The sequence below is a fragment of the Schistocerca americana genome, chromosome 2, assembly GCF_021461395.2.
Source record: "Schistocerca americana isolate TAMUIC-IGC-003095 chromosome 2, iqSchAmer2.1, whole genome shotgun sequence".
NCBI lineage: Eukaryota > Metazoa > Arthropoda > Insecta > Orthoptera > Acrididae > Schistocerca > Schistocerca americana.
In genome coordinates this window covers 892,274,818-892,288,165 of record NC_060120.1, presented here as the reverse complement: position 1 = coordinate 892,288,165, position 13,348 = coordinate 892,274,818, and the positions used below count along the sequence as shown (strand labels likewise).

Here is a 13,348-nt window from a genome sequence, read left to right as displayed (position 1 = left end):
GGGGGAAGAATCAAGATGGCGTGTGTGGTGAAACAGCCACCGAGGTCACATGTGTCATGTCGTAGAGCATGCTCTGCAACAGGATATTGCAAATTGCCAGTATACATCCTCTGCCTATGCCCATTCATTCTAATTGATAATTTGGTGGTAGCTATGCCAATGTAGAAGGCTGATCAGTGTTTACATAACAGCTGGTATATGACATGTCGTTTTGCAGGTGCCTCTCCCTTTGATAGTATATGTTTTGCCAGTTAAAGGGCTATTATAGATGGTGGTAGGAGGGTGCATGGGGCAAGTATTGCAGTGGGTATGGTAACATGGATAGGAGCTGTAGGGAAGGGAGATGAGTGCAGAGGGAGCATAGGGTCTGATAAGAATATTGCGGAAATTGGGAGGGCGACAAGACGCTATTCTAGATGTGGTGGGCAAAATCTCAGACAGAATGGATCTCATTTCAGGGCATAATTTTAGGAAATCATGGCCCTGTCAAAGTAGCTGATTAACACATTCCAGACCAGGATAATACTAAGTCACCAATGGCGTGCTCCAAAGCTGTTTTGTGGAGTTATCAGCAGTACCAGGATTGGATGTGATGGCCTGGAAATCTGCTTTTTAACTAGGCTGGTGGGATAATTATGTGCAATGAAGGCTGAGGTGAGAATGGTGGTGTGTTGCTGTAAAGAGTCTGCATCCGAACAAATACATTTGCCTCAGATGCCAAGGCTGTATGGGAGGGAACATTTGACATGGAAAGGATGGGATGTAAGTACTGTTGTTTGTTGGTAGGTTTAATGTGGGCAGAAATGTGTAGCTGGCCTTCGGTGAGGACAAGATCAAGATCAAGAGAAGTGGAATGGGATTGGGATTGGGAAGAGAACCAATCAAATTTCAGGTGGTCCTATCCTGGCCTTAATTTACATTGGTTTCTTCTGTCTCAGCTTTTCTTCACTGTAACTACTCTTTGCTTCACACCATTTTAATTTCCTACATCTTTCATCGTCTTTCCTGCCTATTTTTCACCACCCCCTCCCACCTCTGTTATGTTCATTGCACTTAGCTTCTCACTCTAATTAACTTGTGCACGCCCCATCTTTAAGCTCTCAGGTATCCAAATCTCATCCAATGCAGTCCCCAACAATCAGTCTTTCCCTCTCACCCCGTACGGTACGTCTCCCATGACCTGCAGTTCTGGGTGACTTTCCCAAAATCTACTCCTTTTCCTAGAACTCTCAAGTCTGTTTCCTTTACCCTACTTCCTTCCCCTTCAACCCTTCTGCCTGAAGAAGGAGCCACTGGCTTCGAAAGCTTGCTAATCTCAACAGTCTTTTACGTGTGTGTTCTGCTGCCGCTTGGTAAATAGATTTTTTATCTATCCAGTTAAATACTTTTATCTATATCATTTTTCTGAAATATGTTGCATGCATTTTAAGTAAGAAAATACATACAGAACTGGTTGTTAGCTGAACGAAAACTATTTTCACAAATTACTTTAATAATGAGGCGCAGAAGATAGTTTCACTGATGTGTATCCAAGCTGCCTTCTCATTGTATGGACTAACATCTGTGTGATGGGATTATGGATGCATTCAAGTGAATAGCATTCACTTTTTGTTTTTAATAGATACATACATCACCAATTTCTCTTAATACTTCAGTTTGCTTTTAAGCATGAATCCCCAAAGAAAGCTTCCTTCACACTGGTGATTACTGTTACACAACATTTCTCAACTCCAGCACGATACATAAAATAGCCAAAATGTAATTATTATAGCGGAATACACATAAGTCTTAGCCAGTGACACGAGTGCATTCCATCTGGAAGCTCTATGTTTTTCACCATTTGTTTTGCATTCATTCAGAAAGGTATTGCAGGAGGAGATTGTGAACCCATGCCTAATATAGTCTTTCACACCGAGGCATTGACATACACAGTGGTTGACAATGGCCTTCAGTAGTAACCTCAAATGGAGCTTATTATCTGCATCCATTTTCTTCTGTGGTAGCAGGTCCTTTGTGTTTTCATTTCAAGTGCTTCTTCAATTCTTTCTTCAGTTCCTCACTCAATGAACTTCATAAACCACTGTTTCAGAATTCTCTTGCAATTGCTTCTGCACAACATGTTAATTAAGTGACACTGTTTAAAGTCCACTGTGCTTTGAAAAAAAAGCAAATTTTAACATGGTAACAAGACAAAAAACATTGCTTTTACTCAAAATTTGCCACTCATGACGCTTCTCTGAAGGTTGCAAATGAATAACATGCCAGGCTAAAATAAACTGTTGCATTTTCGGCAGAATTCTTTTTAGATACTAACCAAAGCGGAGGTGACATATTTTTTGAATGGTCACCATGCAAGTGTGGGCGTGGAGAGGGCCCACTTAATATTTACAAAAAAATATGAGTGTAGGCTTCAGTTTCAAATGGCAGTTCCTCTCCAACAGTTGGCATTTCCCCTACAGTGCCTTCCCACAATCCCCATCACTACTGCTCTCCCTGCCACCTATGCATCTACCAGCTACGGTATTGTGTGTGGACTCTAAAGGAACAAGACCTATGGAGTGTCAGTACAGGAAATGTTTAGTGGGCTGTTCCTCTTCCTTTACCACCTGGCACCCCACTCACTCCTGTTCTGTGCCACCTCCCTCTACACTAACATCACCTACACCTATGACCTTGCCACTGTTGAAATCTGCCTTTCCTACAACCAATTGACTCCATTATTATTTCTTCTATTTCTGTCTGTAAGATTGTGCTTTTTATAATACTAGTGCCATCTGCAAAAAGAAGTGATTTTGCTTGTTGCATATATGATGGAAGTTCCTTTATATATATGACACAATAGTGGATCCAAGATCGAGCCTTATGGAACCCAAAAATTGATCTCTCCCCGTTCAGAAGATTTTCCATTGTTTACTTTGATTGAATTATTAACCACGACTTTCTGCATGCTTTTATTTTGATGTGACATTATCCATTTATTGGCTAAACTGTCAGTTCCATAAAACCTCAATATTTTTAGGGGAGTATTATGATTCACATGGTCAAATGCTCTAGATAGGTCACAGAACATACCAATCCCAGTGTTGATTTGTTATTTGATGATCGTGAAAAGTGTAGAGAGCATTCTCAGTTCAGCATGTCTTCTGAATTTCAAACTGTGATTTATGAAGGATACATCACCTCGCATAAATTTTGGAAAATGATGTCTGTAGTGCATGGATTTGCCTGCATTATATCTGAAACCCAACTGTCTTTATCAGTCAGAGTTGATTTTAAAAACAAAAGTGTTTTCTAATTTAAATATATGTTATGGAAAGTTATTAAGCACTTTGAAAGGATGTTTGTATGATTCCCTTACTTTTACCTCCATTCACTACGTAATGGCACTGTTTTGTGTTGCAAGTGCACTGTGTGATGCCACAAATTCTCTACATCATTATTCCATTACAGAATGTTGGGTAGCAAGTACTCAAAATTGTTTCTGTAGTGGTGCATAGAACATAATGTCCCATGAAATGAACTGGCAAAGCAGTGTCCATATACTGGTGTCCATATACTGATTTGCTTCATGAAAGACATTACACAACACTATAGTTTCTCGTCATTTACTAGAACTATCATATCCCCAACAAATAAAACAATCTTTTCATTTACATTTGCTCTCAGATGATAAATGTATAGCAGGATTAGCCAATCCTAGGGACACACCAAAGTGACTGCATTCACTTGGCTATATTTCAGTGATTTTTTTCTACTTTTGATCAGAATACCTTACTGAAATCAATTTTGCTTTAATAAAAGAGTTAATTGAAGTATTTTTTATAGAAATTTCAGATATCACCATTATCTGTTCTTATGAGAAGATATTTGTTATCATCCACAGTAATAGCTTCTTCCAATTTAAAAGCATATATTCTTTAATTGTTTATCATACATTAGATTTAACACACTGCTGAGTCATTCACAAATTGCTGTCTGTGTTGATTTTGCCCTTCTGAACTCCTAATGTGAGCAAGACAGTATGTCATTCTTATTTTCAAGTGACATCAGTTTATGATGTATAATTTCTTTGGTCTGCCACATACCCATGTGAGACATCATTATCAGCATCTGACAGACACTGAAAGGGGGATTTACATTTGGCCAACCGGTTGAATCATGCAATATCCAAACTTGTGGGGCACTTGGATATGACAGTGAGCCAGTGTTAGACAGAATGAGAAGTTGAGGGCAGGCATTCACACTGTCAAGGTTCCATTGGCCACATCTGACCACCACACAGGAGGATTGAAATATTGTGCACCATGCATTGCATAACCTCTTCACATCTGTGCTGCCATCCGAGTACAAGTAATAGACTCCCTGCAATGCACTATGTCATCCTGCACCATTGGGTATGACTTCACGTCATGGCTGGTAGTGCCTGAGGGTACTCTGACGACACAGTGGTACACCACAGACATTCTGTGTCCTCATCTGTTGCCTCACATCTGACAGTAACATGGTGCCATTTTTCAACAGGACAATCCTTGTTGACACGTACCACATGTCTTTATGAACTGCCTGTCTGATATGGAGATTATTCTGTGGCCAGCAAAATCCCCAGATCTGTTCGTGGTAGCACAGTTGCAGGACCAGCTCATATGTCAAATGCATCCTAGTGCCAGTATGCAGGATAGCATGGGCCAGTTACAACAGTTGTAGGCCAGCTTGGCCCAGAAGGGAATACAATGGCTTTATGACATTCTTCCCAATTAAATCAGTGCATGCATACAGGTACAGGGTGTGCAATGCCATTCTCATAAGTGGGTTCATACTGCAAGTTCTTGGGAAATTTACTTGATTTTGTAATTACTACAATAACATCACATACCCTCTCAACCTGTGAAGTTTCACTTTGTTTCCTCCTCTCTTTCTGGGTGCTTCACTTTTCTGTCAGGCAGTGTATATCACCACCACTATCACTTGGACTTATTGGTACACTTAAAGACAAATAACTACCTCATAACGTCAATGAGTATTGAAGTATGCCAATAGAAGGCACCATTAAAAGAGAACATAAATGTATATGACATGTGAAAAAAAAAATCTTGGGTTGCACAAGAAATGACTACCTAGAAGAAGAAGAAGAAGAAGAAAAGAAAATTCAAACTCAAGAACAATAAAGATAAAAAATGCTCAGAACAAGCTAGAAAAAAGTGGCTAAAAGAGAATTGTAGTACAACTCATTAAATGGGGAGAAAGGGAAGACATTATTTACTGTTGAAGTGAGTAAAGAGTAGGCTTGAGCTTGAAATCCAAACTTTTTTAGACGCTACTATTGAAAGACAAAAATGTAATGTACAAATGTCATAAGAAAGTCCTCCAGACATGGGAAGAGTATTTAAAATTGCAATATGACACAGATCACAAACCAACAAATCTACAGTTCGAATCCTTGAATGATGTGGATGATGTTAAGAAAGAACCACTAGCTAGTGCAGTTTAAATGAAAAATAGGAAGGCAACAAGTACAGATGTGAGATCAGGAGAAATACTTAATTTGAACCAAGAAGCAATAAGAGAAATACTGAGGCTATGCAACAAAATACATGACAGTTGTGAATGGTCAGAGAACTTTTTGACAGTACTAATGATGCTAATACCAGAGAAACAGGAAATAAAAGAATGTCTTGAACACAGGATAATTAGCCTAATTGAACATGCCACCACAGTTAAGTTAAGGTGCAAGACAAAAAGACTGAAAAAGATAATGGAAGTGGACTTGACTGAGGAGCAGTTTGGTTTTATGAGAAATAGAAGCACAAAATATACACTAATGACATTATTTTCCAAAATTAATGGGAAGATGATGTACAGTAAGGCAACTATAATGTAAGGAAACTATGGTGCTCACTAAGATAATACCAGACTGAATAAAACTTTCACACAACACACACAATACTGAACTGTTGTGGAACATATCATTTCACATGAGCTTCCAATTTGTTGAGAAACTACCTGACACTTAGTAATAAAAGTCCTGAATACAAAGCTCTTCAAAAAACATTATTCCAGTAACCTAGTACACTGTTGCATCAAATGGTGGTGGTAGGTTTCTTTTTTCTTTCTAGTGTGGAGTGTGACAGATGCAAAATTCAAGTTTTGCACCTTTTTTGCCATTTTGACCATGAAGAAGCAACAAAAATCATTCTATACATTTTTAAACTAGGCTGAATTTGTTGCAATTTGAGATTAAAATGGGCTTGGAAGAGCTTATATTATCTGAGATACAATTTTTCAAAGTCTGGCAGATTTTCCAAACTTGGAAATTTTAAGCTAATTTTCATGTATCATCACATGCTGTAGTCTTTCTATCTTCAATAACCTGTCCGAAATGTTTCAGCAAAGTAAATAATTATTCAATTTAACATTTTGATTGGCATTTGGAGAAGCTGATGTTTGGTGGGAGGTCACTGTTCACAACAAGGTGACTGAAATTGTAGAAAAAAAGTGTACATAAAAAGTTTATTTAACAAACATTTACATGAGGTGAATGCAAAAAGTGTAAATGATGTGAATGATAGTGTACACAAAATGTGAATTAAAGGTGTTTCCTCCTCTTCAAAGGACCAGGGCTAAGCAAATCTGATAATCTGCCTTGTTCAGTGCCATTTTCATTGTCCTGAATGTCCGTAAATGGAATGTAAATATGTATTTGTTGATTATCTCAAGGTATAACCTTATCAAAAAGTCCTAATACAAAGGCAACCCACATGTTGGTAAGTATTAATTGATAGAAATAATGATATCAATACCTGATATTTTTCCTCGACTTGTCTGAGCAGCCTATACATCTCAGCATCTTCATTGAACTTGTCCAAGTCTTGGGTTTTGAAATTTATGTCTACCATAATTTCTGGCTGCTTTTTGCAGGTTGTCTACTGCAGGCTTTCCTATAGCTGCAAGCATTTCTGCAGGAAATCACATTTAGCAGGTTTGAGGGGGCTTTTTCCCCTCGACACCATCTTTGTCAAAAGGCTTTGGACTGTAGCAACTCATCCCATTTCGAGCAGTTTGTTTTTGTAACCCAGTCACTGCTGCTCCTGGTGTTATGTGCGAAACGAATGTAGCTCTGTAGCATCTTGCATGGGAGGAAGTCTCACCATGTCAAAACTGGTCTTGTAAGCAGCCCGTGTGAAGAGCAGGTAGCACAGATTGTTGAGGATTTGACTGGACCTTTCCCCATTGCACAGCTCAATGAGGAGTTTCTCCTCTGATCCAGCTACTTCAGCAGTTGTCACAGCTGGATTAGAAAAAAACTGCAGCTGTCTCTTTAAGGTCTACATGTTTCTTTAGTATGTGAAACAACTACAGTTTCCCCTGGCCAGAGAAGCATGCAATGAAAACACAGTCACTGAAGGCATGAGGTGACTGAATGTTGGGGTGGTTAAGTAGAAGGCATCTGGCATTTCGCCTCTTCCACACTTCTGAATATATATAGTACCTTGTGTGGACCACCAAGATCAGTGAGAATGACTTACAAGTCTTCATCCACTCCTGCAATAAGCATGACATGAAAATTAAGAGTCCTTTCTGATAGTGGTCGTGATGATTAATGTGTCAGCACCTTCTTCAGCCTGAATAACCTCAATGTGTTTGGCTTCAAATTTCACCTTCAGCAGTTGAATGAACCTTAATTTGTTTTTATTAGTAGATAAAAAATTTCCTTGGGAAACAATGGGAGTGGTTGTTTCCTCAAGGATAAGAGGATTTATTGCCCTTCCTCATCCCCTCTTGAGTGAGTACAAACATCAAGAATGGTTACAGTTCATACATGTAGAAGTTCTCCAGTTCTTCATCCGACTTTTTCAAAATGCATACCCTGTGGAACAGGGTGAGTGGGTCAGAGGTCACTTGTCTACTGTCAACACTAACAGTACACGTGGAAGAGAAAAGAGAGAGACTTTGATTTTAGACCCAAATTTGACGTTTTGGAAGTTTTCCACCAAAACCTTCAAAGCGCTTTTTTTTTCCTATTATCTTTTGCCACTTCCTATTATCTTTTGACACTTTTCTCTCCTATATCTCCATTGCTTAAGAACATTATCAACCCCATTTTATGGAATGGAGGGTACTTCAAAAATCAGTCACACAGTCTCTTTTTATCAGATTCATCTCTAGTAATTCACAATGATGTAATTTATACTTCTGCTTCTTTCATCAATTCACTTATAATATTAAGTTCGCAGAAACCATCAGTAGGTTTCTATCTCTCACTATGTGTTATTATTCCTATATCTATGTATTCTCTGCTTTCAAAGTATCAAATTGGATATATTTTTACTTCACTCAATCATTTCACACAGGTTATTGACTGTCTTAGACAAATGACTATGACGAAACATGAAAATTAGCTTAAAATTTTCAAGTTTGGAAAATTTGGCACATTTTGAAAAGCTCTTATATCAGAAACTATTAGGTCTTCTGAGTCAATTTTGGTCTCAAATTGTAGCAAATTAAATCTAGTTTAAAAACATCATTGACAGAAACGTCTTCCTTCTTGTTCAAAGTAGGAAAAACTGAAAAAGTGGAAAAATTTTGCAGTTTTGGGATACTCAAAAGTGATCCAGGGGGCTGGTGAGGTCAGAAACCTGGATTTTGTATGTTAGTCATATTAAAAAAATAAATAAATGAATAAAATAAAAACCACGTAAGCTATTACCATCACTTGATGGAATATAGGCCCCCTATTCACTACAAAGTTACTGGACTGTACCTTGCAGTCATATTACATTTAAAATTATATTACATTTTTAATTAACTGGACTTCTGAGAAATTATTTATACAGATTATGACTTACCAAATACACGTAGAAAACTGTTACCTGCAGTTCTGTAATACTATACAAAGACAAGACATCATTTGACATTGCTATCAAAAATAATAAACATTTCTTGCAGACAGTTTTAACTGTGTTAGCACGGCATTTAAATCAGTAGACAAATTGTTTCTGCCATATATATCCTTTTACCTTGCATATAATTTTAAACAAAAATTGTATACACAACACTGTGATGTTTTGTTCTCTTCCTCACAGTCAGTTTTCACAGAACACACGAAATCTGTATTTATGGCTTATTGGCTTATGATTAGAATACTGTAACATAATCTGAATTATCTGACACTTTGTAATCCTATGCATTCACTGATTAAATCTGTGCAAACTACTGTCACTGAAGCTATCATTCTCACTGATCCAGCAACTGGAGAGGCATCTACCAACGTTCAATGATCCCAATCGATCTACCCATTCAATTTGAGTGACTTCAATTCCCAATCAAAGTTTTGTTTCCTATAACAATGAACAAGGCTCAATGTCAGAGAAAGGGGGGGAGAGAAGGAAATGGACACAGAGTGGGGTAAGGAGGATGTGGACAGAGAGCAAGAGGAAGATGTGGTGGACAGACACATGGGAGTGGGTAGAGATGGTGATGTACAGACAGAGGGAGGAGGAGGAGGATGAGGATGAGGATATGGGTAAAGAGGGGGGAGGGGGGAATGAGCATTGAGAGGGGGAAGGAGGAGATGGGTAGAGAGAGAGAGAGAGAGAGAGAGAGAGAGAGAGAGAGAGAGAGAGAGAGAGAGAGAGAAGGTGCGGTGAGGGGGAGAGGGGGGAAGATTGTGATGGACAGACAGAGGGAGATGGCGAGGGGAGAGGGAGGTTGTGGGCAAGGAGCAGGGGATATGGACGCAGAGGGGGAAGAGAAGGAGATTTGAACATGTATCCAATTCTCACACATATTTAGCAATGGTACATATTGCCAGGTTTGCTATTTATAGATGAAATATGAGAAATACATAAATAGTTTTCAGCACCATTAATGTATTATGAAGATCCAACATGGTATTTAGAAATTACAACAAAACAACAATAGCTTCCACAGTTTTATATGAATTCTGCATGAAAACAAACATAGTCAACTGTATGATTATATATAAAAAAGAACAGAATACAACAAAGAGACAACCATGTCATGAATACCATCAATTGTGAATTTATTTCTTTCTCTCCGGGGTGTGAGCAGGTAGATAGAAATATTTTATCAGTTGTTCCAATCATAAGCCATTATTGTTGATTTCCAGTGATTTACAAATAAATATCATCAGTGGAATGGACAGGTGAGAAAGTTCATATTAAAGTGTAGGTGTGTTGTGGACGGTACTCCTTAGAAGTTTTTCCACTATGTTTTTTCTTTGGAGTACGTTTCTGGAATCTCTTGTGTATTCCAATGGACCACATTCAGTTTAAAATAACCAATAACCATGTGGGTCTCTTTCTCAGCTTCATCAGTTTCATAGTAATAGACATTTTTAATACTGCACTATAGTGCAGAAAGTCATTAAACACTTAACAAATGAGTAGGCAACAATAATCATGGATGATACTTGAGTAATATCACATACAAGATGGAATTTCCCTGTGAACTGAATAATATATTTTGTATTTATTACATCTGAGCTGCTAAAATAGTGTACCATACTGTGCCCTAAACCAGAGATAATACCTTTCCTTGAGAGTGCATATCCCAAACTCCACTATTCAGGAAATGTTAAGGGCTGATTTAAAACTGACTATTTATAGAATTATTCCCACTTTCTTAATTCTGCAGGTACTCCTCCATGGTACTGCAGGGCTAGGATTTCTAAGAGAGCAGATTTGTTTTTAGTATTTAGCTTTACCACAACCTTGGGTTTGTCACTTGGCTAGAATTGTTACTCTCTCTGTAGAGCACGTAATGTTACTTACCTTGCCTGCTGCAAGATATCCTCCATTTTCCTTCACCTGTTCATTAAGCCTTTCAAGATAGAAGGGTAGTGTTTCATTAAACACAGTTTCTTTCTTCTTCTGCTTAATAGCTTCATCAGGTTCCCAGTAATAGTCACTTAACTCTGCATCAAAATAGGAAAAATAAGTTTGTTATTTAGAACATAAATGTGAAAACACAGATTTGTAAACACGTAACTCAATATTTATTACTGCCAGTGAAATTACGATTTTTTTTAAATGCATGTAATTAGTCCCAGAAGTTATATTTTTAAGTAATTTTATTCAGATACATGATGTATTAAAAACTCGATAAAAATTCAGTACTATTATTGTCCAGGAAGTGCTAACAACCTAATACTAATGTAGTACACAGAAACAAATACAGCTTAAAGGATTGACTATGTTTCTTTTTATAAGTTGAGCTGTGAGGAACAAAAATAAAAATCTTTAAATAAACACTTGCAGAGTTCTAACACAGTGAGCTGGACCTAACTCCACTTTCTATCACTGGTCGCCTACTAATAACTGTAAATTTCCCCCCTGATTTCCATCTAAATCTAGTCACACACATCATGTAAATATAGTGTGTGCATAAATTAGGAACATATCCTGTGTTCAGACATAAAGATTTACTTCAAAGGAAATAGCCTATTGACAAATAGACAGAATGGATTCAGATAATATTGTTCGTGTGAAATACGACTAGCTCTTTACTCACACGAAGTAAAGGGTGTTGTTGACAGGGGTTCTCAAATTGATTCCATGTTTCTCGATTTCCAAAAGGCTTTCGATATCTTTTCTCTTAAATGGCTTCTAATCAAATTGCGAACCTAAGGAGTATCACCTCAGTTATGTGACTAGATCCACAATTTCCTGTCAGGAATTTCACAGTTCGTAGTAACTGATAACAAGTCATCAAGTAAAGCAGAAATGATATCTGGCACTCCACAAGGAAGTGTTATAAGCTCTTGGTATTTCTGATCTATATAAATGATTTAGGAGACAATCTGAGCAGCCATATTAGATTGTTTTCAGATGATTCTGTCGTTTACCATCTAGTAAAATCATCATAAGTTTAAAACTGATTGCAAAATTATTTAGACAAGACATATCCATGCATCAAAAAGTGGCCCTAATTATCCTAAGGTCATCAATATAAGTACTGAAAGGACTCTGGTAAATTTTGGTTACATAATAAATCACATAAATCTAAAGACTGCAAATGCAGCTAAATATCTAGGAATTATAATTACAAGAAACTTAAACTGGAATAATCAGAGAGAACATTGTGGGGAAGACAAATCAAAAACTATGTTTGATTGGCAGAACACTTGAACAGGTCTACTAAAGGAACTGCCTACATTATACTTGGCTGTCCTCTGCTAGAGTATTGCTGTGTGGTATGGGATCTACCAGATCGGATTGAAGAACAACATCAAGAAAGTCTGAAGAAGGGCAGCTCATTTTGTATTATCAGAAAATAGGTGAAAGAGTGTCACAGGTGTGTAATATATGACTTGGGGTGACAATCATTAAATCTACCATACGAGACACAAATGATGTACACGTACAACAGACAATACAATCCTATTACAGAATGGTTAATTCCATCCTGGGATCAAACTGTATAATGCATACCAACATGCAATAATAATGAACAGACAGAATTTCAAATCAACGGAGAAGAATTACTTGATCAAGCACTGCATCTACACAGTAAGGGAGTATCCAGAAAAACAAAACTGCAGCAATAGTTTGTCAGTCAACTGTTTTTGTGAAATGTATAGAGTAATAAAATATTTTCCAATATTACCTTTTTCTAAAGCGATGGGCATAAAAAATTTCAAGAAATATATGCCATGATTAAAAAATGGTCCAGAGTACAATGTACTGTCATAAATTCTCAGGCTAAATAAATAAAATGTATGCAGGTAGAATGATGATGCTATTGTCAACTTTCCTGGGTGTTTGGATTTGATGATGCACTACAATGCAACAATTTTCACAAAGTTCCCACACAGTGCTGTGCAGTAATTTGGGTTCTGTGTTCCAGAAAATCTGTGACCAGTGGGCCCTAGCAGTTAACAAGAAAAAGTCATTATGCTTTCCTGGAGCTGCCGTGCCTGTTAATTTGCCTACAGTGCAAAAGTTCTGCTGGAAAACTCTTACAAAGCCTCCATACAATCCTGATCTTTCCCCATGTGATTTCCATATTTCTGGAACCCTAATGAGAGGCATTCATGGCCATCAATATGCATCAGACAAAGAGATGCATGCCTGGTACAATCATGGTTCTGCAGGCAACTGCAAACATTTTTCCATGAAGGCATTGACCATCTCACAGTGGGATAAATGTTTTAACAGCTACAATGATTATTCCAGAGGTAGTTAACAGTTTACATCCTTTTTTCCCCCATTTGTATCAGTTTCATTTGACTGCCTCTTATAATGTAAAGCTAGTGAATCACAATACAACAATATTGTTTCATTATTGTGTCTGTTGGACATGTAAAGACCATCAGCACCCTATTTAACGA

The 13,348-nt window shown here is 37.6% G+C and overlaps 1 protein-coding gene across 2 annotated transcripts in view; it reads right to left on the bottom strand.

Annotated features, from left to right (window-relative positions):
* The window catches only part of LOC124595841 (glutathione S-transferase-like), a 76,009-nt gene that overhangs the window by 3,313 nt on the left and 59,348 nt on the right, over positions 1–13,348 (bottom strand). For both annotated transcript variants that reach the window (XM_047134740.1, XM_047134741.1), the window contains exon 4: positions 10,791–10,933. In XM_047134740.1, the coding sequence (XP_046990696.1) occupies positions 10,791–10,933 (143 nt within the window). The remainder of the gene's footprint in view (positions 1–10,790; positions 10,934–13,348) is intronic.